Source organism: Physeter macrocephalus, chromosome 19 (assembly GCF_002837175.3).
Source record: "Physeter macrocephalus isolate SW-GA chromosome 19, ASM283717v5, whole genome shotgun sequence".
NCBI lineage: Eukaryota > Metazoa > Chordata > Mammalia > Artiodactyla > Physeteridae > Physeter > Physeter macrocephalus.
This window is the reverse complement of record NC_041232.1, coordinates 25,774,867-25,801,928: the sequence shown is the minus strand read 5'-3', so window position 1 is coordinate 25,801,928 and position 27,062 is coordinate 25,774,867. Positions and strand designations below refer to the sequence as shown.

The window sequence follows — 27,062 nt, the reverse complement described above, 5'->3', positions numbered from 1 at the left end:
GCGGCACGAGGGATCCTCCCGGACCGGGGCACGAACCCGTGTCCCCTGCATCGGCAGGCGGACTCTCCACCACTGCGCCACCAGGGAAGCCCTATAATGTATACATTTTATATATAGTTTATAAAGTAAAAGTGAAATTTCTTCCTCCCCACCGAATCTTAGTCTGTAGAAGTAACCACTTAATAAGTACTTTTGTGTATCATTCCTGACCCTACTTACTCTGTTTTATTCATATATATAAATTTACATTATTTTTATTTTTAATAGATTTAAATTTAAGAAAAAAATATATCTGTATGTACATTGTTTTTATTTTTATAAAATTGGTAAGTATAAGTGTCTGGTCAAAAGGTATGTATTTTTAAAACTTTGAGGGCTACTGCCCTCCAAAAGGTGTTACCATTCGCTGTGGATGAGAGAGTAACTTTTCCAGTCTCTCTACTGTGCAATATGGAATGTACATTTTTATCTATCTAAAAACAGAAAACGGGCGTCTTGTTTCTGTTCCATCAACCATACTGCATGTTATTAAACTTCCCTTTTTGTCTTTCAAATAAGGGAAATTTCTGTCTTGTTTTAGGTCTGTTACCTTTTTTTTTTTTCTTGTGTATTTCATTCCTGTGACTCATTTATTTTGTAACTGGAAGTTTGTGCCTCTTAATTTCCCTCAACTTTTCCATTAATCCACCCACCCACCTCTGGCAACCACTTGTTTGTTTTGTGTATCTGTTACTCAGTTTCTGTTTTGTTTGTTCCTTTGTTTTGTTTTTTAGATTCCACATAAGTGAAATCATATGGTATTTATCTTTCTCTGTCTTAACTTATTTCACTTAGCATAATACCCTCCTTGTCCATCCATATTGCCGCAAATGGCAAGATTTCATTCTTTTTTAAGGCTGAGTAGTATTTGTGTGTGTGTGTGTGTGTGTGTGTGTGCGTCTGTGTGTGTACACACATATATATACATACCACATTTTCTTTATCCATTTATCCATCGATGTACACTTAGGTTGCTTCCAAATCTTGGCTATTGTGTTGTAGATAATGCTGCTGTGAACATTGGGGTGCATGTATCTTTTTGAATAAGCATTTTTGTTTTCTTCAGATGAATACCCAGAAGCGGAATTGCTGGATTACACGGTCGTTCTATTTTTAGCTTTTTGAGGACCCTCCGTACTGTTCTCCACAGTGGCTGTACCAGTTTACATTCCCACCAACAGTTCAGGAGGGTTTGCTTTTCTCCACACCCTCATCAACACTTGCTATTTGTTGTCAGTTACTTTATTTATATGGGTGTAGTCTATTTGTATTTATTTGATGATTTGCTTGGTCATGTCTGTTGACCTTTTTTTTTAAATAAGTAAATTTATTTATTTATTTATTTATTTTTGGCTGCATTCGGTCTTCGTTGCTACACACGGGCTTTCTCTAGTTGGGGCGAGCAGGGGGCTACTCTTCGTTGTGGTGCACGGGCTTCTCATTGCAGTGGCTTCTCTTGTTGCGGAGCACGGGCTCTAGGCACGTGGGCTCAGTAGTTGTGGCTCGCGGGCTCTAGAGCACAGGCTCAGTAGCGGTGGTGCACGGGCTTAGTTGCCCCACGGCCTGTGGGATCTTAGTTCCCAGACCAGGGAGCAAACCCACATCCCCTGCATTGGAAGGCAGATTCTGAACCACTGGACCACCAGGGAAGTCCCTAGTCATAGTTTTTTACTTACTTTTTAAAATTATTTTTATTTAGATCGTTGGTCCATAAATTTTATTTTTTAGTATGGAATAGTATCCTTGGATATAAAAACTACATATATAGGTACAAAATATGTATCATTTATATCCATGTACATACATATGATCAAACTTATTGTGTTCTTTTCCCTAACTAAAGCCTTTTTTCTTGAAGGTTAAAAATCTGAAATATTAATAAGAGAAAAATCAGACCACTGGCTAACAGTCGTTAGTTACCAAACCCAGGGCTTCAAGTGTGAATTAAGTGACGGTGGCTGCAGTTACTCATCTCTGCTTTTCCCACACAGAAAGGATTCATGTTTATGAAGACAAGAGGGAAGCCTTGCAAGCTGTCAAAATGATCAAAGGATCCCGATTTAAGGCTTTTACAAGCAGAGAAGATGCAGAGAAATTTGCTAGAGGAACTTGTGACTATTTCCCTTCTCCAAGCAAAACCTCTTCACCACTTTCTCCTGTGAAAACAGTGCCGCTCTTTAGCAGTGGTGGGTTAAAAGGTAAATGATCTAGCAGTTCGCATCTGGCATTCCTGTCAGATTTACTCCTGGGTATTTTGTTCCCTCTTTCTCTCCACCTTTGAGAGCAGCCCGGTTTGCTGGGAACAGAGAGCTGAGGCCCAGGCCATGGAGGGGCTGGAGGAGGGTGGGTCAGTAGGCTGGTCTGGATGGAGGTGACAGGGGCCAAGTGGGTCAGGCAGCTGCTGAGGGGACCGTGGGAGAAGCCGCGAAAGGGCCTCTGTCGCCTTCTGTTCTGTCCGCTTTGTCACACTCTTGCTCCCTGTGGCCTGCTGGGTTCAGGGCCTTTTTAGGTGCTGAGACCTTTCTGCTTCCTCTGCTGAAGCTACACGTCCTTCTAGGGTTGTAGCACCTCCTTGGCTGCAGACGATTCTGCAGTAGCTGAACCGTCCAGCCAGAAAGCTGGCCAGCGCCACTCCCAGCTCAGGACCAGGGTCTTGTGAGGGGCCTTTTCTGTTGGCATCGTACAAAACCCCGGCGTCCCAGCCTCGTCTGGTCCCCTCGGCTCTGTGGGCTCACGGCTGCTCTGCTCCCGAGGCTGGCTGGATCGAGAGTCTGTGTGCCACCTCACGGAGGCCAGAGTGACTTGGGGCGCTTAGAGGCCCCTCACACTTGGTGAGGGTTCCTCAAGATAGCCTTCCTACCTGCGCACGTGTCGTGGTTCAGCCAGCAGAAGTCCCTCTTGGCTCCCTGCCTTTCTGGGGATGCTCCCGGCTCTCGGAAGGTCCCTTGCGAGTGTGGGTGGTGTCTTGGCCACGTGCCCTCCCCCTCCTCCCTCGCCGTCGCCACAGAGCCCTTCCCTCCCTGCCGCGGGCTGGGACACACATCCGTCTGCTGCGGATCATCTTGTTTCTTACTCTTCACTCCAAGGAGGTCGTCAGCCTCCGTGGGAAAGATTTTTCTTGCCCTCAGTGAAGCGCATAGTGGCTGATGAGAAAATGTGAACTTAAATGTTCTTAAATTCTGTCTCTTAACAGACGGGTTGTACTTGTCTGATTCAGAAACAGCAAGCAAAGAGCGAGCGAACAGTTATAAAAGTCCCCGCACGCAAGATCTCACTGCCAAACTCCGGAAAGCTGTGGAGAAGGGAGAGGAAGACACCTTTTCCGACCTCATCTGGAGTAATCCCCGGTATCTGATTGGTTCGGGGGACAACCCGACCATCGTACAGGTAAGCCTGCTTCCGGCATCGTTAGCATCAAGACTGTGGTGATGAAAGTGAAGCCCCAAATCTGTGGTTTTGTTCCAGGAAGGATGTCGGTACAACGTCATGCATGTTGCTGCCAAAGAGAACCAGGCTGCCCTGTGCCAGCTGACCCTGGAGACGCTGGAGAACCCCGAGTTTATGCGGCTCATGTACCCGGACGACGAGCCGCATATGCTGGAGAAACGCATCTGCTACGTGGTGGACCTGTACCTCAACACCCCTGACAGAGTGGTGCGCCTCGTAGCCGGGCTCAGGGCGGAAACAGTGTTTGGGTGTTTATTTACCGCGTCCCTGCACCGTGTCAGTTCAGAGGAGATGGGCGTTCGTTGAGGTCAGAGAGCTCAGAAAGATACGGTTGGACCCAGACCCACTCGCGTGAGAAGTGCACCCCGCTGGCCGGCGCGCTGGGGTCCCAGCTGGGGTGGAGCCGTCCCCAGGACACGTCCCTCCTGGCTTTTGTTCAGAGAGTCCCGAGCTGATAGGAGGGTGGACGTGTGCCACAAAGCTAAAGGGAGAAGAACGTAGAAAGGTTTTGGTGCCTTGTAGTCTAGTGTCCTAGATATGTCTTTCTTTAAATTTTTATTTCATTTATTTATTTATTTGTTTTGGCCGCGTCAGGTCTTAGTTGTGGCATGTGGGATCTTTCGTTGTGGCACCCGAGCTTCTCTCTAGTTGTGGCATTGGGTTTTTCTCTCTCTAGCTAAAGACGCGTGGGCTCAGCAGCTGCGGCACGCGGGATTAGTTGCCCCGCGGCACGTGGGATCTTAGCTCCCCGACCAGGGATCGAACCCACGTGCCCTGCATTGGAAGGCGAATTCTTTACCCCTGGACAACCAGGGAAGTCCCAGTGGGGAGGGTGCACAAGGCTGAAGTAAGGATTCTTGAAACGGAAGAGTTTTTACATGTTTATATGAGGGAAAACCCAAGGGATGGCTGAGAACCAAGGATTGTTTCTGAGAGAAACCTAGGGCTTTGAGAAGTCGTGGCAGGCAGGAGAGGGAATAAAAAAGCCTGCTGGGTTATTTCGTAGCATACTGAGTGTGATACACCGAGCCCCGAACTGCAAGCAAGAATAACTTCTCAATTAACAAGAAAGGAAAGGGGGAATGGAGATAAATTTGGCCATGCTAGCAAAATTAAAGAAGGGCATAAAAGAGAAGACGGTGGTTACACGAAAGCAATAGTAAGTGCGAAGTAGGGCAGAGGAACGAAATCACAGTGGGTGAGACTAAAAAGCGTGGACAAAATAAGGCTGTGTGGCAGCTCAGTCGGGAAGTGTAGCTCCTCCACGTGGTGCGGAACATGTGCCCCGCGGGAAGTACAGTCTTCTCTTCATGCCTGTGCGGTGCTCGCTGAAAATACGCATCTGTGGATCCACGGAGACCACTGAATAAATTCTTGCAACTAGATGTTACAGGTCACATCCCCTGACCATGAGGCGCTAAGAGTAGGAATCGCTTCAGGCGCCTGGACTGTAGAGCAAGGCCGGGGGCTCCCCAGAGGGTGTGGTGTGGAGGAAAAGCTGGGTCACCGGGCGTGGCGGGAGGGCCCACAGGCCGCCGGCCGCGCGGGAACGGGGCAGAGGCTGGGGTCACGTTGGCGGGGCTTGGAGCAGCTTAGAGAAGGACGTTGTGTGCGTGAGGAAGGGGTGGCCAGAAGGAAAGAAGGGGTGCGGGGCGCACGTTGCGGCCTGATGCCCTGAATGCCGAGTGGACGCGGCCGACCCGATGTGCAGCGGCCCCGGCCCCGTGGGGCTGCCTGGGAGCTGTGCTGATGCTGGAGCCTGGGCTGCAGGGCTGGAGGCGACTCAGGTAGCCCGTGGACCAGGAAGCGCCTGACTGGAGCAAAGCTCTGCTCGTTCTTCTGTGCCGTCTGCAGCGGTGGAAGGCCGGCTGGGGGTGCTGGCAGGGCCTGGGTGGCCTGCGGAGCCCCAGCGGCTGACTGTGTGGGGGAGAGGCAGTGGTGGTGTCGGCAGTATGTTGAGGTAGCGAGATGCCCCTAGAAGGCGCAGAGCGGGGGTCGGAGCTGGCCTGAGGGTGTTTGCTTGCACAAGGCCCCGGGGTCACCTAGTGGGGGGCGGGGGCTGGAGCTGGGAGTGTGGGCACGGGCAGCAGGGCCCTTGGGATCCCAGGGAGCTGGGGGAGAAGCTCTGGGTATGCAGCGTGGCGTCCGGAGGGAGGGGCCTGAGGGCTGGAACGTGCGGCGGCCGCAGGTGGACTTGAGCGGGTTCTGTTTGGGATGTGCTGCCTCTGAGCCTGAGGCTGTCCAGGTGCCAGAGGTGGTGGCTCCACAGCTCAGGGGGCCTGCTGGTCTGCGGGGAGCCTGGGGAAGGATGCCAGCAGGGGCAGGTCAGCACTGAAAAACCTCGTGAAGTCAGGAGGGGAGAGTTTCATTTGCTGCAATATTAGCGACTAGAGAAAGTTCGGAGTACAGACCAGATGGTGGTCTTTGCTTCATCTGGATGTTGTCTTCATCTGTTCATTTTGCTTTTTGAACATTGATTTTAAGACATTGTACAGGGCCCTGAGTTGTTAAAGCTGCTGTTTGCTGAGCAGGGGTTGCACCCTAACTCTGTTGTAAGCTCCCCCCAGGCACTAGACACGCAGGCACTGGGACGCTGTGCTGGGCTCACGCCCTGGCGTAAAGTGGGGGCGTGCTAGCATGCCAGTTGCTTTTCAGTTATAAAAGCACCGTCTTTTTATAGTCTTTTATTTTTTAGTGTTTCTGTTTGTTTGTTTTACTAAATACCTATTTTTACCTTAAAGCAACCTTATGAAACAAAAAAGTGTGTATAAGAAGTAAGCGTTCTTCCTTCTCACCTCTCTCAGGGCTACGACACACCGTTGCATTTTGCTTGTAAGTTTGGAAATGCAGATGTGGTCAATGTGCTCTCTTCACACCCTCTGATTGTAAAAAACCTGAGAAATAAATATGATAAAACACCTGAAGATGTAAGTACCTATTAAAATGCTATTACTACATAGTGTTAGAAATGAAAATACATAAAATTACAGTCTGCGATCACAGCTATTGTGACGACTCAGGCAGCTCTGTGTGACTGCGTTTGCCTTGTGGCACATCTTAGAACCCTAATTGTTGAGTAAGATGTACTCTGTGAAAAAGATGCCTCTGTAAAGCCAGGAGGGAGTGAACTGCCTCAGTTTGCTGATTTTATTTTCCTGAAACTGGTGGTCAGGTTGTTCTCAACAGCTCACTGTCTTTTGTCAAGTTCCCTCTGTGAGTACTTGAGCTGACCAGGGTCAGAGAGGACAGAGGAGGCGGCGCTCACGCTGCTGATGGTGCTGGTGAGAATGGTGCTGGTGAGCCTGCTGGTGACTGGTGGATGGATGGTGGAGATGCTGAGGATGGTGGGGTAACGTGCTGGCGAGGAGGATGGTAATGGGTGGTGGTGATGGATGATGAAGTTGGTGATGCAGCTGACGGCGGTGAGGATGGTGGTGGCGACGACGGTGGTGATGAAGGTGGGGACGGTGAGGCTGATGGTGACTGGTGGATGGATGGTGGAGATGCTGAGGGTGGTGGGGTAACGTGCTGGCGAGGATGCTGCTGCTGAAAGTAGCTGACATGTGTTGAGCTCAGTGTGCACCAGGCGCTGTCCTGAGCCCCTCCCCGGTATTCTCACCTGGCCCATACAAGCCTTAGGAAACAGGCCTTGTCATGATCTGTCAGCAGTTGAGCACGTGTGCCCTAGAGAGGGCAGAGGTGCCTCTGTGCAGTGAGGTGGAGAGGAGAGTGCGCCTGAAAAGAACTGGAAGATGTTTGTACCAGGCATTGGAGTTGTGAGCTGGCCTGGACCTGCCAGCCCTTTGGAAGTAGAACCTGTAAGGTCCTGTTCTGGCAGTGACGCTTTCTCTGTAGTTGCTAGGATTATGTAAGTCGTGCCCACTTCTGTAGAAAGTTTAGAATACACATAAAAAGGATAAAATTTACCGGACAATTCCGCAACTCAGAAATTACCATTATTTTGCATAAATCTGACTCAACTTTTTGTGTGCATGTGTATGTATATTTTCTCAATATAAAGTGCTATTTGGTAACACGTTTTTAAAGCGTTGGACATCTCTCACAATCACTTACAGAATTTAAAAGAAAATACTTGCACTACTTGAAGGGTCCACTGTGCGGTTGTAGTTTGTTTCTGTCACAGGCTGGCCGGAGGTGGTAATTTTGTGGTTCCTTCCTTCTTATTTTAAGGTTATTGGTTCTTTTGGGGTTTTTTTTATTGTTTTTAGCTAAAATGTTCACAGTTCTCTAATGGCTGAGAACATCGATTCCTGTCGTCGCAAGAATAAAACTTGTGTTCGTGTTAGATGGGAGTTGTATGTCAACCCAGCCAAACCATAGCAGACCAGGCTCCTAGCCAGCGAGGTGCCCAGACCGGAGGTGCGGGCGTGTCTGCATCTCGGCTCTGACTTGATGGTGCACCTTAAGGTTTCCTTTCCTTGCAGAAAATTAGGAAACGTAGAGCAGCATGAAGAAAGAAGGTAAAAGTCACCTGTAATCTCGGAGTTTGTTCTTCTTTGTCCTGGCCCCTGAGAGCCTTTACAAGACGAGGAAGAGGGTTACACTGTTCAACACACATTTTTTATTGTGGGCTTTATAAATACTCAGCATTAGGATACTATCTTTGTTTCTTTGACTTTAAAACTTGCCTTTATGAAATCATTTTAACGATAAGAAGATGTGATAAATCAGATTTAGAGCGTTCATGTACTCTGTTTTTTTAAAATAGGTTATTTGTGAAAGAAGCAAAAATAAATCTGTGGAACTGAAGGAGCGGATTAGAGACTATTTAAAGGGTAAGTGGGGGGCGGGTGCCCGAGGTGCGGCCCACGGTGGGGAAGTCCTGGGCGGCGTCTAGGCCGGGCCTCGCGTGCAGGAGTGAAGCGGGGGCTGCTGGGACCCTCCGAGTTACCCTGTGTTGCACCTCCCGTTGCTGGGCAACCGAGTTGTCTGTCATTTGGCTGTTGCTCACGGCTTTGGCCCTCGACCTCCGCGGCCCTCTTCCTCGGGCACAGCCTGCGGGGCGGCGGGAGGGGCCTGCCTGGAGCCCCTCGGCCAGCCGGTCCCCCGCCCCTGCGGCCTCGCCGCCCCGGGTCGCCGCGCTCCAGGCCGAGGGCCTTTCAGACCGTGGCCTGCGGGGCAGCGCTTCCCACTCGGCTTTCGGGGCCTCGCGCCTCTGGACCCGAGCTCCGGCTCGCAGGCCACAGGGGCGCGAAGGCAGCCAGGGGCGGCAGGCCTTTCCCAGCTCTTCCTCTGCCTTGTTTCCGGGCAGTTTGAGGAGTTGGTCCCGCTCGCTGGATGGCCTTGCCACGGATGCTCGAGGCTCTTTGGCCTCCCGTTTGCCCGTCCTTACTTCTCTCTCTCGGCTGCCATTCCTACCCGACACCCCCGGTCTCCGTTTAGTGCAGGGGTCAGCCAGGCCTGCGGCGGCACCCGGCGGCCTCCACTGTCGCTCGCCCGATGTCTCTGGTCCTCTCCTGCCGCCCCATCCCTGTGGCCTCGCTGCCTTTCTTCTTTCCAGGTTGTGTTTCTAGGTCTGTTTGGAGACGGGTGTTCATGGTACAAAACTGTAACGTACGAAACAGAAGAGCGAGCTTGGGGGGCGGGGCAAAACGTGTTTCCGTGTGATGCTCCTCCAGCTCGGCTTCCGCCGCTCTGGTTCACAGGTCCTGCCTCGTAAGGGCCTGGGGGTGAGCAGGTGTTTGCCGCCCCCCCACCCCCCGCCCCACCTCCTTCCTTTTACTTCCCCGCAGAGGAAGAGCGCGGGGCTCGTTATGTGCAGGAGTCCGGCGTGGACTGGCCTCTTGCCCGGGTCCTTTGGCTCCGGAGCTGTGGCGGCCTTTTATTTACTGTTAGCATCGCTGACTCGCGTGCAGAGCCCATGGGGTAGCAACTGCGCTGTTTCTCAGGCTGGTTCCCAGGTGCCTGACGTCCACTGGGTGCGGGGCTGTCCACGCAAATGGTCCAGCCCTGGTGTGTTTCCTTTCCCAGGTCACTACTACGTGCCCCTCCTGAGGGCAGAGGACACGTCTTCTCCCGTGATCGGGGAGCTGTGGTCTTCAGACCACATGGGCGAGGTCTCTCACATTGGCCACAGTGGAGGTGGCCCCAGAGACCCCATTCTGACCCTGCGAGCCTTTGCAGGGCCCCTGAGTCCGTCCAAGGTGAGCATCTGTGGAAGCTTCTGGAATAGCTCCTGGCCATCCCACCAGAATGCTGGGTTATTCCAGCCTTTTGCTTTGTGCTTGGTCCTGGAGACCAGGACCCCCAGGGAGTTGTCAGTGAGGCTTCAGAACTTCCCTGGAGAAACAAGTGTCTTGACCTTGTTCTTTCTTTCTTTTTTAACATTTATTTATTTATTTTTAAATTTATTATTTTTATTTTATTTTTGGCTGTGTTGGGTCTTCGTTGCTGCACGTGGGCTTTCTCTAGTTGTGGGTAGCAGTGGCTTCTCTTGCTGTGGAGCACGGGCTCTAGGCACGTGGGCTTCAGTAGTTGTGGCTCACGGGCTCAGTAGTTGTGGCTCGCGGGTTCCAGACGCGCAGGCTCAGTAGTTGTGGCGCACGGGCCTAGTTGCTCCGCGGCACGTGGGGTCTTCCTGCACCAGGGCTCGAACCCGTGTCCCCTGCATTGGCAGACAGATTCTCAACCACTGCGCCGCCAGGGAAGCCTGACCCTGTTTTTATTAGCCAGGGTGGGTATGTGATGAGCCGTGCTTCCGAGAAGCAAGGTTTACCTGGACTAACGCTCCTCACACCAGCGTCACCTGACTCCCCTCCCCCAAGTGTCCATGGCCCTTCGCACACCATATTGCCCAGGTGGCTAGGCTGTCCATTCCAGGGTCCTTGGATTTGTACTGTCACTAGGAAACTTCCATTTGCAAACTCTGGTGTTCACCTTCCAGACTGAGGTACTTAATACACTGACCTGTATATAATCTTTCCTCGTAAAAGAAAGTTGTAACTATCGATAGTTAGTTCCCTGAAACTATAAAAATGTTAGGATTAGATTCAGCTGCATGAAATACGGAAAGCACAAATATTTATTTTCCTGTCGTGTGATGGGAAGGCGACGCAAGGCCCTCGGGGTGACAGCTCTGCAGTGTCTCCCTCGGGGCCTCCTGGGGCAGCTCTGACCCTCAGCCCAGCCCAGGCCTTGCCAGGGTCCCTCCTGGCCTCACCGGGACGCAGCCACGGCCCCTTAGCTCCAGGGTATGTGGGCATGTTGCCCACGCTGGGTTGGTGGGGGAGGGCTGCCTGGTGACGTGGGTGCCTAGCGCAGCTCAAACACACTTCTGTTCTAGGCGGAAGATTTTCGCCGACTCTGGAAAACCCCGCCTCGAGAGAAAGCGGGCTTCTTCCACAGCGTCAGGAAGTCTGATCCGGAGAGAGGCATCGAGAGAGTGGGAAGGTACTTAAAGGGCACGAAGTGACAGAGGGCCGAGTGTTGGTGTCACCTCGTGTGCTGTGCCCTCGTGTGCTGACTGGGGCTTTCAAAACATTAGTTCCCAGAAAGCATTGACTGGAGACTTTTAAGGCCTTTGCACTAAGGTCTAATTCCTTGCGAACGTGCCCCCTGCAGCTTGTGCAGCAAAAAGTCTCCGTTAAAACAGTCCCTCCCGGGGGTGGGGTGGCCGAGGGGCATGACAGTGTGTGTGGGACAAGGTGCCGCACAGCCAAGGAGAAGATCAAACACAAGAGGGGGCGTGGCCAGAGGCTCCTAGTGAAAGAAGCCCCTGAAAAGTGTGTTTTCTACAGTTAAGAAGCTAATTTACAGTGTGAGCAAATGCGGCACGTGGGGTCTTCCTGCACCAGGGCTCGAACCCGTGTCCCCTGCATTGGCAGACAGATTCTCAACCACTGCGCCGCCAGGGAAGCCTGACCCTGTTTTTATTAGCCAGGGTGGGTATGTGATGAGCCGTGCTTCCGAGAAGCAAGGTTTACCTGGACTAACGCTCCTCACACCAGCGTCACCTGACTCCCCTCCCCCAAGTGTCCATGGCCCTTCGCACACCATATTGCCCAGGTGGCTAGGCTGTCCATTCCAGGGTCCTTGGATTTGTACTGTCACTAGGAAACTTCCATTTGCAAACTCTGGTGTTCACCTTCCAGACTGAGGTACTTAATACACTGACCTGTATATAATCTTTCCTCGTAAAAGAAAGTTGTAACTATCGATAGTTAGTTCCCTGAAACTATAAAAATGTTAGGATTAGATTCAGCTGCATGAAATACGGAAAGCACAAATATTTATTTTCCTGTCGTGTGATGGGAAGGCGACGCAAGGCCCTCGGGGTGACAGCTCTGCAGTGTCTCCCTCGGGGCCTCCTGGGGCAGCTCTGACCCTCAGCCCAGCCCAGGCCTTGCCAGGGTCCCTCCTGGCCTCACCGGGACGCAGCCACGGCCCCTTAGCTCCAGGGTATGTGGGCATGTTGCCCACGCTGGGTTGGTGGGGGAGGGCTGCCTGGTGACGTGGGTGCCTAGCGCAGCTCAAACACACTTCTGTTCTAGGCGGAAGATTTTCGCCGACTCTGGAAAACCCCGCCTCGAGAGAAAGCGGGCTTCTTCCACAGCGTCAGGAAGTCTGATCCGGAGAGAGGCATCGAGAGAGTGGGAAGGTACTTAAAGGGCACGAAGTGACAGAGGGCCGAGTGTTGGTGTCACCTCGTGTGCTGTGCCCTCGTGTGCTGACTGGGGCTTTCAAAACATTAGTTCCCAGAAAGCATTGACTGGAGACTTTTAAGGCCTTTGCACTAAGGTCTAATTCCTTGCGAACGTGCCCCCTGCAGCTTGTGCAGCAAAAAGTCTCCGTTAAAACAGTCCCTCCCGGGGGTGGGGTGGCCGAGGGGCATGACAGTGTGTGTGGGACAAGGTGCCGCACAGCCAAGGAGAAGATCAAACACAAGAGGGGGCGTGGCCAGAGGCTCCTAGTGAAAGAAGCCCCTGAAAAGTGTGTTTTCTACAGTTAAGAAGCTAATTTACAGTGTGAGCAAATAAAGCTTAATTGAATCATTTTAGAACTTTTTCTCAAAATACGTGCCCAGCTTTAGGTTTACGACTTGAAAGTGAAAAAGGACCTCTAAATGTTCACGTCTGGCCCAAACCAGAATCATCTCCGACTTTGTACAGTTTTATGAGAACCGAAATGTCCTCTGTTAGTGGAGTTTTACCGTTTGCCCTTTTTTTGATGTCTCGTGAGTGAGGTGTGAGCGGTCCACTTTGGCCGGGGTCTCCTTTCTCCCCGTGACCTTGGCTTGCTCTGTAACATGGTCTTACCCCGTGAGGGAGCGCTGCTTCAAGAAGTGGAGTGCACTAATTCAGCCCCAAATTTAGGGTAAAATGGAATTGTAGCCAAGGTTGCAAGTGCTGTTTTGGCACTTGCAGTGTCAGATGGCCCTTTTCTGTTTAGTCAGTTCTGTGAGTTGTTCTTCTGGTCTCACAATTGGTTAATTTGCTTTATTCTTACAGGCAGCTGGCTCATGAGCTGGGGTATCCCTGGGTCGAATACTGGGATTTTCTGGGCTGTTTTGTTGATCTGTCTTCCCAGGCGGGCCTGCAAAAACTAGAAGAATATCTCACCCAGCAGGAAGTGGGCAAAAAGCCCCAACAAGACACGGGAGAAAATGCAGCCTGTCTGCAGGAGGACGCCTCAGCCCTCGGTAAGAACATGCAGTGCGTCCGCGGCTGGCGGGACTGGCAGCCCGTCCTGTGGCCACATCCGTGGCAACCAGCCGGCTTCCTTCTCCTTTTCCTGCCTGTGAGGGGGAACAGCTGGGCCTGGAGCCTGGAATTCTGTCTGCGGGCTCCTGCTTGCCTTTCCCAAGGCATGTTGCAAGTGGTTTTGTGTCATGGAATCTGAGGAGGGAGGAGGCTTGGAATGCGGGAGTGACTCGTCACAGGGTTTGCGCTGTGCGGGGTGACACCCCACAGCCCCCATCCATACCGTCTCCCTCACAGGCCATCACAGGAAGTGCAGCAATTCCATCTCCGTGAGGGCGTTTCTAGATGAAGATGATGACATGAGCTTGGAAGAGATCAAAAACCGGCAAAACACAGCTCGAAACAACACCCAGCCCACGGTGGCTGCTTTTGGAGACTCGGGGTGTGACATCCTCCCCTTGGAGCAGAAGACAGACCTCACAGAAGCCTCAGCCCCGACCAGTCCCCGCAGAAGCAGAAACGGGTTTTGCAGCCCCCCGAGTGACGGCAAGGCCCTGGGTGGGAGGAGGCCGAGGGCCCTGAGTGGGGAGGAGGCCTTCCTGTCGCCTGTCTCCGGCCTGACCGCGGAGTTTGATCAACTGAACTTGCAGAATCTAGAAAGTAGCTTTTCTAAGACACCCGGTCCAACTGTGAAAACTAGAGATAAGAGGATCCTGACATCAAGAGTGAACACAGCAGAAGGTGACACGTTAGGACCTCTTGCTGCTGACACACTCGGGAATGACCAAGGAAGGACAGAGCACGGAATGTCAGCTGGAACGGCTGACATGTGCCTGGACCCCGACAGTCCCACGCAAGAGGCCCGTCACGGTGGCGGTTCTGAGCCCTCGGGGGTCCCTGCCTCGAAGGAGCCCGTCCAGAGCCTCTTCCTTTTTGGGTACGAGTCCGGGAGCACGCACTCAACGTCGAGGGGCAGTGGGCACGGGCGCCACCGCGTGATTCCCGGACAGTCCCCCCCACCCTGGCCTGCCTGGCGGGCACTTGTGGTTCCGTCTCCCTTGCGGGTCTGCGGCTCCTCGGGTGGCCTCCAGGCCGGTGGGAGGCGGCGGCCTCCTCGCTCACGCGTCCTTGCCGCCGCTGTGCCTCCCACAATCACTGAGCTGCCCTGTGGGTTTAGTTTGTTTTAGGAAGAAAGGTCGTCTTGGGGTCGGTCTCAGTTGCCCAGCTGATGGCCCATCCCACCCGCTCCATCATCCGGGAGCGGGGTACGCAGAGTGCATCTTCCCAGCAGGGCCGGGGCCGGAGTCTCCTCCCAGCGGGCAGTGCGTCCCCCCGCTGCCTGGATCTCGGCCCGACCGCCGGAGCCTGCGGTGGCGCCGCTGGGCCCTCACACACGCCTCTGTTGCCCTGCTGGTTCTGAAGGGGGCGGTGGTGCCGGATGCGTGTGTGGTCACGGCTGTTCTGCTTCTCTCGCGCCTTCTAGGGAAGAGCCGTCAAAACTGGATCGCGATGTTCTGGCGGCCCTGGACTGTGCGGACGTGGACCCTCACCAGTACCCGGCCCTGCACAGGTGGAGGAGTGCCGTGCTGCGCTACTCGCCCGCGGACAGACAGAGGTACCCGCGCCCCGGCGGACGGTGTCGCCAGGTTCACGGGGGAGCCCCCCGCCCCGTGGCCGGGGGTGGCAGAGCAGAAGGGGTGCTGCTGAGAGCTGAGGGGGGCGGGGCGGGGCAGCCAGGCTTCCGCTCCGGTCCCACGCCCCTCGTGCGGGACGCAGTAGTGTGAGCTTGCAGTCACGTGGGAGGCACCTCTTCCCGGAGCCCCAGCGGTCCCCGCGTCGGGGACCAGCTCCGGTCTGTGGCCTCCGCTCTCCCCACCCCGTCCCGCCGTCCCTGCTGACCGCCCGTTCTCGGTTTCCTCAGCTGGCCCAGCCCCTCGCTGAAAGGGAAGGTGAAGTCTCAGCTGCTGGACATCGGTGGCCCTCCTAGCGGCGGCAGCCCCGGGCGCTACAGCCCCGCTCGCAGGGGCCTCCTCCACCGGACGGCGCGCCTGGCCCAGCTCGCCGCCTTGTAGGGCCCGTGCGCGCTGCTGGGGCTGTCAGCTTGTTCTTTGGGTTTTTTTTAAAAAAAGGAAAAAAGGAAAAAAGAAAGGTAATGTGTTTGTTGCTAAAGTTTCACCCAAAGAAAGAATATATTCTGATTAATTTATCAATCCTCATTTAGAGGGTAAAAGAATTTTAGAAAATGCAGATGTTCTGTATAAAATGTAGCTTTCTGACATTTGGAGAGAAGTGGGTGAAAGCAAACGCAAGACGCAGATTATCTGGAAAGCGTCAGTGTGGTGGCGACAGGCTCGTTAGCTGCCCCAGGTGCACAGGAGGGCGCCAGAGAGGCCGGGGTGCCCCGCGGGCTCCCGTCCCCCGACTGTAGCTGTGCTCACTTCAGCTGTGTTCCTAAAACACAGGCGACTTTTGTGCCTCTTTCTTTGCTGGGGAGGGCCTTTGACTTCCTGGTTCGTGACAGAAAAGCCTCTCTGCTTTGCTGGTCGGCCCCGCTGGTTAGACAGCGGCGAGGTGGGCATCCAGGAGTGAACAAGCCTTCAACGTGCTGGAGACTTGCAGTGACACTTACAAGTTGAGTCACTTAAATGAGTGACCAGAGGATGAAACTAGCTTTTCTCTTGGAAAAAATCGAGCCGTTGGGAGTCATGCAAATAAGTCAGTCACACACAGCTCCCTCACCAGCAGTCACTGGAAGGTGTGTTCTTTTTCACCAGCACTTGACCTTTCACAGTGCACCTTATTTAGCTGTCAGTGCAGTGGTAATAAAATAATCTGAAAGTCACTGCCTAGTTTCGAAAAGTACCCCATATTTTAGAACGCATTTCAGTTGGATTTGCGTTTTGAAATAGCACTGCGTGTTGGTACAGAAAAGCAAGCTTTACTTTGGAGGACGTATCTGATCCCAGCTCCTTTAGAGCAGTTTGTCGTCCCTCCCCCTTGGCTGGACCTGCTGTAGGGTCTGTGCGCACAGAGCTTTCTGTGGCCCGATGCTGCAGCCGAGCTGAGGGCTGTTTCTCTGGGTGTCACCAACGAGTGCTCACAGCGGTGTTCTGGGGACACTGCCAGTGTTTGATCCAAAGTGAAAACTTATAACGATTCTGCGGAGTTCAGTGCCTTTTGTAAATCACTTTTGGTTTTCCCGAACTTACTTTTTGAGAATATACAGTGATAGGAAGTAGACGTGAGATTTTTTTATTTGTAAATATTCTGAATTTAAATTTATGTTTAAAAAAAACACCAAAAACTTACTTCTTTCACACGATAACGAGAGACAGGTCAGGAATACGGGAACCAAGATTTGGATTTTAAAATTCAAAAGGTTGTTACGCAGGGTGTTTTCACTTGTGTAGTAGACGACTTAAGTATAAGACAGAAAAATACATTCTGTTCTAAAAACCAAATGGCTTTTTTTTTTTTTTTTTTTTTTTTTGCGGTACGCGGGCCTCTCACTGTTGTGGCCTCTCCCGTTGCGGAGCACAGGCTCCGGACGCGCAGGCTCAGCGGCCATGGCTCACGGGCCCAGCCGCTCCGCGGCATGCGGGATCTTCCCGGACCGGGGCACGAACCCGTGTCACCTGCATCGGCAGGCGGACTCTCCACCGCTGTACCACCAGGGAAGCCCCAAATGGCATTTTAAAAAGACATCTCTATTCTCAAAGAAATCAGAACACAGATGTAGTCATAGTGATGATCTGTTTTCTCTAAAATTTGACCATGCCGTCCTATATATTTTTGTAAATATTCAGATGGAAGTTAAAGTGATTTGCCCTTATTTTGCAGACTGCTGCTCCTGTTTTCTGAAGTCTAGGCCTTCTTTGACTATTTCTCCATTTGTTTGCATAAGTTGGCCCTGGTTCCACTGAATGCATTGTCATGTGTCCTGTGGTGATTTTGTCTTTTTAAAACTACTTAATGAAATAAATTATTTTTAAAACCATGTGGTAATCATTCTGAAGACCTCTCTCACCTGTGCCCAGGCAAAGTGTCCTTTTTAGCAAAAGTTTAAGCAGTGTTTTGGTTAAACAGAACATTAATCTGAGAGTGGTTTATTTGCTGTTTGGGGCCCTTTCCTTCCTAACACGGTTGTGAAAAACCTTGGCATCAGTTAACTATTGGATATTTTATAACTGCCCTGGAAAATGGGGAGCCTTTTTCTGTGACATTGACAGTGTGTAGTTTCTTCAGTTGGGAAGAGGTGACGGGAACCCTCTGATGCAGGGGGCGGTGGCTAAGGTGCCACGGGCTGCAATGCGGGCGGCTCCGGAAGGTTTCCCGCTCCTGGATCCAGATGGACCCTCTGGGATAGTTTTTGGATGTTTCCAGAGGCATTCGCAGCTCAGAGGGAACAGCTGTGGGGTGACTGCCTCGTCAGGCGTCCTCAGCTGGGTTTGCCCCCCAGGCTGCTGGAACTGCGCAGGTCTGTGCACACGTGCACGAGGCCCGCAGGGAGGGGTCTCTGCTTACACTTGCCCTCGGGCTCCTTCCTCAACCGTCTCCAAAGAAAGAAACTTTTTTGGAACAAACAGCAACACAGTCAGTAGGAACCACTGCTGTTCCCCGCTGCTGTCAGTTCAGGATCCCTCCTGTTACACGGGCTCTTGAGGTGGTTTTCCATCTCGGTCAAACTTAGGATGACGTTCCCGACGTTTCAGAAGTTCTCGGTCATCTGTCCTACCTCGGGGCGGTTTCCAGTGCGACCTCCCTGGGCCCCTGTAACTAACTGACCCCGTCTGAACACCACTGTCCTGTTCCTGGGCTCCTTTCCTGTTTCTAAAATGCTGCCCTGCTTCTCAAAGGCCAAGTGTAAAGGGTGGACACGCCACGGAAAAGCCAGGTCTGCAGACAGGACAGCAGGGTGGCCGCGCAAGCCCGAGGGTCCAGGGGCCCAGGGCTCAGCTGCGGGGTGTCACGGTGCCCAAGGCCAGACACCTGGTGCCGCCTCTGGCTTTTCCGGTCCCAGACGTTAGCACAGCCCCCGGATAACTTGTTTGAACTACTTTGACATAATGGTGTGTGCTTTTTGCTGCTTTTACTTACCAAGCTCACTGTCCTGGGTCAGGGCCTCTCACTGAGGCTCCTGGTGGGCAGACACCCTGCAAAACTGTCAGCCCAGGGTGCACAAAATACTGGGGAAAAGAGCTTTCTGCTGAAACTATCTCAGCAAGTTTGGGGCTGCTGTTTGTCGTGCTGCACAGGCTTCCTGTTTCCTTTAAAACATTCACAATTAGTACTTTGAAAAACCAGTAAAACACAATTTCATTTTGTAGTTATTTCCAAAATTGACAGAAGTGGATCGAGTATCCCAATTAGCTGCACTGATTGCAAAAAATGTTCATAACCACTTCATAGAAATTGTACTTTCTCCTAAATAAATGGAGCTTTGGGATGGACGCGCTGTATCTAAATATTTTAATCCACAAGCATAGATGGTTAACAGCCACAGGCAAACAAGGACTGAACTGTCAGCCAGACACTTTATTGAAACAGGGCCCCTCCCGGGCCCGTCACTGCCCGGCCACTCCCACGAGACCAGCAGGTCGAGTCACCTCCCTCACCTGCCAAGGTGCCCCTCCTCTGTGTCCGGAAAGGCCTAGCAACACACGTGAGTTCAGATCCAACAGCGTCAGGGCTGTGTGACTCGGGAGTGAGAAATGGGTTTTCAAAGCAAGAACCAGATGAGGAAAATCTTCAATCGATAAAAACTTAAGTGACAAAGAGTTCTAGGAAATGAAAAGAGTGTAAGCAGCGAAGTTAAGTTCCGAATGGAAGAAGCACTGGCGCCCTCCGCCTCCTGCCTGACGGGCTCTGCTGACGGACGGCTCGCTGCGGTGTCTGCCGCGGTCCCTGCGGGGACGGCATCTGGGGGCCTCGTCCAGTCCCTGAAACAGGCCTGCTAAGACCCCACAGGCTCATCCTGGTGGACGAGAGTGAGGCAGAGACACTGCGAGACGAAGCTGATCTGACCTGAGTGCTTCCCTTCTCCATCCTGGGCCAGCAGCTCAGCGCTGCAGCGCCGAGCATCGTGGAGCCTTCTCTCTGGCTGCCGTGCCCTGGAGCCCTGGAGCCCTGAGGGGCCGGCCCCAGTGGGGGAGCAGGGGAGGAGCCCGCGGTCTCGGTGGCACCCACACCAGGCCGGCAGGGGGCTGAGGAGGAGAGCGGGGCCTCGAGGCGGCCCTCAGGAGCGGGAGATCTTGTCAGGAGGCATGAACCCCGTGTCCCCGAGGGTCCTGAGAGCCACTCGGCCATCTGGCCGGACTACCAGGTGGGTAATGCTGCCGTTGTTGAGGGAAAGGCGGAGCCAGCCTTCTGGAGGGAACTGCAGCGCCCTGGAGAAGAGAGCACAGGCTAGGAAGGGGCCCACCCCAGATGACGAGGCCTCAGGGGACTTCCCTGGGGCTGGGGCCAACACCTGCAAGTCCCTCCCATTTTCAAACAGGCCTTTCTCAGAGCAAGGAGCTGTCGGGTGGATGCCAACCCATCAATCAAACAAGGGGGAGGTGACAGCCCAGCCCCTCTGGGACGTGGGGGGGGGGGGTGTCAACCCAACTCAAGGCTTGCACGCGGGTCCCAAACACACTAGTTAACAAATGCCTGCAACTGAATTTGTTCTTCCACTGTCACCAAAAGGGGACGGGGGCAGCCAGACGGTGTGGCAGGGGCAACCCACAACCCTGGAGCATTTCCATGCTCTTAACGCTTCTTAGGCACAGTTAGTATTTGCTGAAGAGCCCAGTAGGACTACGGCCTCCGTCCGAGCCACTGGACCCCTTTACGCCCCAGGACACTGGGGTGGACAAGCGGCATCCCTGTGGCTCGCCATCAACTGGCGCGCTCTCTGTGGCGTTTTGCCGATTTGATTAACTACCTACACGCTGCTTTTTCAAGGCTCAGTGTCACCCTCACCGCTTTCAAAACTGCCCTAAGTTAGGGAGCAGAGCGCCCTCACGTGTCCCGGGGGCACAGGCCGCTCCCGGCCCCGACGTCTCCAGCCGGCCCTCAGCACTGGGGTCGCTCCCGGCAACACCGGGTCAGTGCTGTCCCGGGATATGGCAGGACGTGTGTTCACACAGCCCCGAAGTCACCCTGAGCGGCACACGGGCTCGGGCTGCCCCCGAAGCCCAGCCCCTCCTCCCGGCAGCTCTCAACCTGGCCGGGACCCTGGCGCCGCAGCCTGCTCGCCCCGGGCCACGCGGGCGACGTCTGAGGGCAAACGAACGGGCCCTCGTGAGAAGGGGGACTCCTCGGCTCTTGGAGCACCTGCTGAGCACCTCCAGTGGACCCGGGGGAGGCTGGGTTCTCACTGGCGCTAAGTGCGACGTGGTCAGCCACACGAGCGAGCACCCAGCTGGCCTTCCCAGCTCCAGGGCCCTCCGTGACTCTGCGTGTGGCGGCTCGGCGCAGACATCACTGCGAGGGCCCTGGGCCTCTGGCGCCAGGACTAAGGGGCGTGGCTGCTCCCCAGACACAGGAGACCCTGCAGGAGCAGACGTGCTCGCGGGTTATCGCCCCGCACAAAACAGATCCGTGAGTCCATCGTCACAAAAATTCCAATTAACAAACAAAGGGACACACGAAGCCATTAAGCAAACACCACCGAGCAACCACGGGGGCAGGAACCATCGACAGGTGCCGAAACCAGTCGGGGGACGTCAGGGAAACGGGCGTTCGCGTTGCCTCCTACAAAGTGTGACTTCGCAGCGGGAACGGCCGCGCACAGCGCCTGAACCAAGCCACCACGTCAGCATCGCCCACGAAAGGCAGCCCACGGGGGGCACCTCAGTCTGGTCTGTTCCCACCAAAAACATGGGAGTCGTGAGAAAGCCGTTCTACCAGACCACCGGCTGGGCCTGGCGGGCACCATCAGGCACGAGGAGGGGGAGCCGCGCTGGGGGAACAGGCCCGCGGGGGCGGCGGGAGGCGGGGCCGCGCGGGGGCGGGGCACAGGCCGGAGGCGGGGCCGCGGGCGCCATCGGGGCCTTACCTGCACACGATGTAGCGGATGACGTTGGCATGGCAGATAAAGATCTCGTAGCTGTCCTCCTGCTGCTTGGCGTCCGCCCGGTGGATGTAGTTCCGGAAGGCGGCCTCGATCCGCGCCCCGTCCTCGTAATACTGCTGGGGGCAGAGGGAGGGACCGTCCGTATGGAGGCAGTGCGCGGGCTGCCGCCGCCAGGAGGCCAGGGGCCACGGCCGCCAGGAGCCCAGGGACCGCCAGGAGCCCAGGGGTGGAGTGGAGGCCGCTCCCGGGGGAGGCCACCCGGGGGGGGGCGGTTTACCACAGCCTCCGGCTTCCAGTGAGACACGGGGGGGTCAGGCTCGATGGGGGCGCCTTCCCTCAGCAGGTCTGTGCTGACCTTGCAGACGCCTGCACAGAAACACAGGACTCAGCGCCCCTTCAGGAGCAGCCGCCCCGGGGGCACCTGGCACTCACCTGGCAGGTGTTTGCTGATGATGTCAGTGGTTTCTATTGCACGGGTCATGGAGGAATGGACGATTTTATTAAACTTCAACCCCAAGCTTGCAAGTCGGAGACCGGTTAGTTCAGCCTGCTCACGACCTTGAAGGTGGAAGACACTGGAGAATTACACGTCGCTGGAGTCCGTTTGTTTACTTCACAAATACTTCAGTCCTTACCAAGCACCGTTAGGTTTGGGGGACAAGACGGGCACCCCTCCCAGGGCTCAGGCCTAAGGAAGGGGCCAGGCTTTCAACAGGTAAAATCAATGAGACAAACCAGCCACCTTCAGCCCCATACAGAAGAAACATTGAAGACAACGGCCATGGTCAAGGCTGGCTGAAGTTTGGGTGGGGTCCCGTTTACTATTTCTGGGTCCCTCACACCATTCCTACTCAACTTTGTCCAAAGGTTGGTGTCAGTGCGCCAGTGACCACCTGCCGCTCAATCACCACCACCCGGTGTTAACACGTGAGGACAGACAGCCTCAGCACTGCTGCAGCCTGGGTGCAAATACAAAGGCTTTTCCTCAAATGTATCTTAGAATCCAGTCGAAACACCCTTGGAAAGTCAGTTTCAGCTGGATGCACGATACCACAGATGCAGCTTTACTTCCACCCGTGCCCGAGGACAGGCCAGCAAGCCCCTTCACACAAATGGGTGCCATCTCATTCAACAGATTTTTAAAAATGTAAACTCTATCTCCAACCTCCCTGCGCTTCCTTGCTAGGAATTCCTCCTACAGACACATGAGCACAAAGACAGAGGCGGACGACTGCCCGGCAGCGCCACTCACAGCAACAGGAAACTGCCACAGGCGCACTCCGCGCGGGCCGCTGACACGCGCCACCGTTTATGAGGAAGGCTCTCCAGCAACTAGGTCAAGCCAGATGGGGCACCGGGCGGAGCCACCTCAGAGAGCCTCGTGCCTGCAGGCAGGATCCACCTTAACGAGGACGGTTTCAAAGCCTGTGTCAGATTTGGCTGATTACTACTAATAATGACGAGGCTGGCATCTGGGAGGAGAACACCTGACACAGGTCCAAAGAGGCCCAGCGCCCCAAGGGCACCTTCAAGGAGGCTGGCCTCTGCGGGCGGGCCCAGCCACATACCCAGGGGCGTCAGCGTGCGGTCCTTCTCCAGGGAGGCGTCCACGTGGTACTGCGAATGCCTGATGAGGAAGATGTGCCGTGTGGCCTTGGCCTTGTAGTGGTCCAGCCTGGACGCCAGCTCTTCTTCTCCGGGCTCCAGGTTCCTCTTCCGCAGGTTGACCAGGGACAGAGGTTCTCTCCTGACGCAGAAATACAAGACGGTGTGTCCTGTGCCCCTGCTCACAAGTCACCCCCAGTCTTTCTGACAGAGGGGCTTCCTGGGTTGGGGAGGCGCAGGGGAGGAGCCAGCGCCCCCCTTCTCTTGGTGCCAGGCCCGCCCTGGGCGGCTGGATGTGAACAGAACAGATAAGCGAAGCTACTGTGCTGCCCACGTCCTTGTGAGGAGACTGACAGTCACCGCGAGGAGACCAGGGACGTGAAGAAGAGGAAGGAGTGTCTGTGGAAGGGCAGGTGGGAAACGCCCACAGGGTGGCCTCGCTGGTGGGCACGCTGTGCCGCCCAACAGTAGCCACTGACCACGTGACTACTTAAATTCAAAATCACGGAAATTAAATACAACTAAAACTCCATCGCCCCCATCACACTCAGCACATTTTTCAATGCTTAGTAGCACGTGGGGTAGTGGGCATCACATCGGACAGTGAGGAAAATGTTCCCGTTACCACGGAAACCCCCTGGCTGGCCCTGCTGGAATGCTGGGAAGGAGCTGATGGGGGCTGGAAGGAAGCAGCAGCAGTAAAGATGCTGAGAAACAGCCCAGTCTGGTGAAGACAGGCACTCTGATGGCTCACGGACCTGAAGTTAAGAGAAATTAAATGCCTGTGAGGCCGGCAGAGCTGGGAAAAGGACGCACTCAGCTGGGGCAGTGCGGGAAGAATACGTTTTGAGGGCAATAATGGTGAATTCACGGGATCTGCTTGGGCCGTGCGAACCTGGGGTGCCTGTAACATGGCCAGGCCGAGACGCCACACTGGCAGTCACGTGGGAGCTGGGGCTGAGCCAGAGAAGACATCTGGAACCTACAGGCACAGATGCAGGAAGCCTGGCTCCTCAGAAAGAGGCTGGAGATTTCACTGGATGAGGCCCAGGAACTTTCTAGCATGGACACCACCCCCCTCACCGCCCCCCCCAGAAATACAGCATGTTGGCCTCAAACAAGGCTGGAGTCCGGCTCTACCTCAAGTCAGTCCTTTAACCTCAGAGTGACTCTGTTTCCTTAAAAAGGCCCAAGAAATTCACAAGATTGTATTGATGTTTGAAAAAGAGAATATGGCCCCAGTCTAATCGTGGGAAAAACAGACAAATCCCAATTGAGGAACATTCTACAAAATCCCTGATCAGCCCTCCTCAGAACTGTCAAGGTCATCAAAACAAGTCAAGTCTGAGAAACTGTCAAAGCCTGACTGTCCTGTGGGATCCGGGAAGACACAACGGACAACATGTAAAAACTGAGGAAATCTCAATACAGTACGGACGTCAGTTAATCATATCATATCTATACTGGTTCACTGATTGTGACAAGTGTCCCATATTAATGTGAGGTGTTAACAACAGAGAGAATTAGGTGTGGAGTATACAAGAACTCTATCATCTTTTGCAATTTTTCTGTAAATACAAGACGATTCTAAGATAAGTTTACCTTTTAAAAATTAAATGTTAAAAAGAATACTTATGAAGTTCCTGATACAACTAGGCCAGCAATAAATATTGGATCTGTGCCCCACACTCACGAGTGTCAAGGAGTAAAGAGCTGGGACTGGGTAAACCATCCCACAACCCAGAGCAGGGCCGTCCAATAGAAACAGAACACCGGCAACATACGTAATTTAAAATTTCCAAGTGGCCACATTTACAAAGCAGGAAGAAACAGGTGAAATTTCAGTAACTCACTTTATTTACTCCAGCATACCAAAAATACTATCGTTTCAATGCAGTATTTTAAGATCTGCACTGCTCTGGTTTTTAAATTTAAATTAATTAACGTTAAGTAAGACTAAGAATTGCTTCCTGATCACAGGAGCCACACTCCAAGGGCTCAATAAGAACACTGCGCGCGGCCAGGTGGGACCGGGACCCCTGGACCTCACGTTCCTACTCAAGATGGCTACTGGTCCTGTCCCCGCGAGACCGCCCCGCGGAAGCCCCTTCCAGGGCCCATCTCCACCTCGCCGTCTCAGCTGTATCGCAAATATGGGACCAACGTGCCGTCACCCAATCTGAGGATTCGTAAGTTGGGAGACGGAAACAAGGACAAGAACCCTACAAAGGTCCAAGTCCTCCGTCTAGGACCGAAAACGACCACTTCGGGCTTCCCTGTGCGCCAGGCACTGTCCCTGGCTTCACGGTGCTCCTTCCTCAAAACGACCCCCGGGCAGACGAAGAAACTGGCGCTCAGAAGAGGGGTCGAAGGACGCCCCACGTCCACAGCCACCCTTGCGGCCAGAACCGAAAGAGAAACCCGCACGCAAGCCTGCCCCGCCCGCCCCTCCGCGGAGCCAACCACACCGACCGGCCGGGACGGCCAGGGCCCGGGAACGCTCCCGCCGGCGGCGGCCCCGCACCTGTCCCAGTTGGGGTCCCAGACGCCGGGCCCGGGGCGCGCGGCCCCCGCCCACGCCGGCGGCTCGACCACGCGCGGCTCCGCATCCCCGCCCGCGCGGGGCTTCCCCACTGCCACCGCCGAGAAGAACACCGCGGCCGAGCCCCCGGCCAGGCCGCAGGCCGCCAGCTGCAGCGCCTGCCGGAACGCCATGCCGGCCCGTCCCACGCGGGGCCGCGTCGACTCCGCGCAGGCGCTTTCGGGCGCGGACGGCGCGTCGCAAGGGACAGGCTTCGGCGGGCGTGCGCTTCCGGCCGCCGGCCTGCGCGGGATACGCGGGAGTCGCCGGGATGGCCCTGCCCGCCGCGGGCGACTTCCGGGAACGAAGGCGGAGCCCGGTGGTGGGCGGTAATTCTGAGACCCTTCCCTCGACCCGCTGCGGGGGGCCCGGGGCGGGAGTCGTTCCTGCCTTCGAGCAGCTAGTGATCACGCGGCGCCCCCGGGCAGCCGCTTGGGCGAGGGCGCAACGGGAGCACCGAAGCCGGCGCCGGGCGGCTGGGCCGGGTCATCTGCGGGAAGAGCCCAGGGGGAACCCGTGCCCCGCAGATGACTTGGGGTTCTGGTTTTAGTGAACTGGGAAACTCCCGCAGGGTTTGCTGGTTACCTTGTTTTTACTGTGGCAAAATACACATAACGCAAAATTTACCATCGTAACCGTCTTTTAGGTGTACAGCTCAGGGGCATTAAGCACATTCTTTTTGTTGTGCAAGTATCACCACCATCCCTCTCCAGAACTTTCTCATCTTCCCAAACTAAAATTCTGTCCCCGTTAAACACTTAACTCCCCATCCCCTTCCCGCAGCCCCTGGCACCCACCATCCTACTTCCTGTCTCTATGAATTTGCTCCAGGGACCCCAAAGAAGTAGAGTCAGACAGTATTGTCCTTTGCGGACTGGATTATGTCACTTAATGTCCTCAAGGTTCATCTGAGTCGTAGCATGGGTCAGAATGTCCTTCCTTTTTAAGGATGAATAATATTCCACTGTATGGATGGACGACATTTTGTTTATCCATTCATCCATCAATGGACATTTGGGTTGTTTCCCGGTTTTAGCTATTGTGAATAACGCTGCTGTGAACATGGGTGTGCAAATATCTCTTCAAGTCCCTGCTTTCTGTTCTCTTGGGTGTATACACAGAAGTGGAATTGCTGGATCATCTTGGCAGACTTTTAAATAGGGAAGTGATACGATCTGATTTACATTTTTAAAAGTCACTCTGGAGTTTGAAGAATGAATGTACTCCACAGAAATACCCAGACCTCTGCTTAAGCATGGTGTCTTGAACCCATATATTTATGTCTCCTTCTTCCAGAAGGTCGCTTATTAAAATGATAGCAAAAAATTTTAAAAAGACACATCCACAAGGACATACTTGAGTCCACAGAAGAAACAAAGCCAAGAGATCAGCTGACAAAATTTTGGAAGCTAGAAATCAGATTGTTATTGATCTGAGGAGATGGACTATCTGTTGCCTGCACTGAGGGAAGCCAAGAAGCAAGTTCATCTATTCTGGTGAGTCTGGCAGAGACTGGCCAGTTACAGTTACTAGCCCCACCTCTGAGCTCTGAGGACACAGCAGGACTGACTGAAAACCTGAGAGGTTGCACTCTTCATCTCCTCCATCACCAGTGTATTCAGGTGACTACCTGATCTCCAACATGGCAGAAGACTAGAGAACTTTCATTACA

The 27,062-nt window shown here is 54.0% G+C and overlaps 2 protein-coding genes across 4 annotated transcripts in view; one reads left to right on the top strand and one right to left on the bottom strand.

Moving 5' to 3' along the window:
* Window positions 1–16,937, top strand: part of ANKLE2 (ankyrin repeat and LEM domain containing 2) — a 27,877-nt gene extending 10,940 nt beyond the window's left edge. Inside the window, exons 3-13 of the mRNA XM_024120900.3 lie at window positions 2,031–2,237; window positions 3,233–3,426; window positions 3,505–3,693; window positions 6,291–6,413; window positions 8,216–8,282; window positions 9,478–9,650; window positions 10,790–10,896; window positions 12,954–13,144; window positions 13,443–14,082; window positions 14,629–14,760; window positions 15,067–16,937. Coding sequence (XP_023976668.1) covers window positions 2,031–2,237; window positions 3,233–3,426; window positions 3,505–3,693; window positions 6,291–6,413; window positions 8,216–8,282; window positions 9,478–9,650; window positions 10,790–10,896; window positions 12,954–13,144; window positions 13,443–14,082; window positions 14,629–14,760; window positions 15,067–15,217 — 2,174 coding nt within the window. The 3' untranslated portion in view covers window positions 15,218–16,937. The remainder of the gene's footprint in view (window positions 1–2,030; window positions 2,238–3,232; window positions 3,427–3,504; window positions 3,694–6,290; window positions 6,414–8,215; window positions 8,283–9,477; window positions 9,651–10,789; window positions 10,897–12,953; window positions 13,145–13,442; window positions 14,083–14,628; window positions 14,761–15,066) is intronic.
* Window positions 16,938–18,660: 1,723 nt separating this feature from the next.
* On the bottom strand, window positions 18,661–25,554 carry PGAM5 (PGAM family member 5, mitochondrial serine/threonine protein phosphatase). 3 transcript variants are annotated; one of them, XM_007126811.4, is made up of 6 exons: window positions 25,334–25,554; window positions 22,773–22,951; window positions 21,637–21,762; window positions 21,482–21,570; window positions 21,187–21,320; window positions 18,661–19,531 (listed from the first exon to the last, which is right to left on the bottom strand). In XM_007126811.4, the coding sequence occupies exons 1-6, from the start codon at window positions 25,522–25,524 to the stop codon at window positions 19,381–19,383; spliced, it is 870 nt and encodes a 289-aa protein (XP_007126873.2). In that variant the 5' UTR covers window positions 25,525–25,554; the 3' UTR covers window positions 18,661–19,380. The 3 variants fall into 3 exon arrangements, with proteins under 3 accessions (XP_007126873.2, XP_007126874.2, XP_028335727.1); XM_007126812.4 differs by having other exon boundaries at window positions 21,187–21,317; XM_028479926.2 differs by lacking the exon at window positions 25,334–25,554 and adding an exon at window positions 23,705–25,074.
* Window positions 25,555–27,062: the final 1,508 nt, after the last annotated feature.

Coding starts and splice junctions, on each gene's coding strand:
- PGAM5 (XM_007126811.4), bottom strand. CDS start 25,524: ATGGCGTTCCGGCAGGCGCTGCAGCTGGCGGCCTGCGGCCTGGCCGGG. Junction 21,321..21,481: donor ACTGGAAGCCGGAGGCTGTG/GTAAACCGCCCC, acceptor CTCTGCCCCCAG/CAGTATTACGAGGACGGGGC. Junction 19,532..21,186: donor ATCCGCTACATCGTGTGCAG/GTAAGGCCCCGA, acceptor TCTCTTCTCCAG/GGCGCTGCAGTTCCCTCCAG.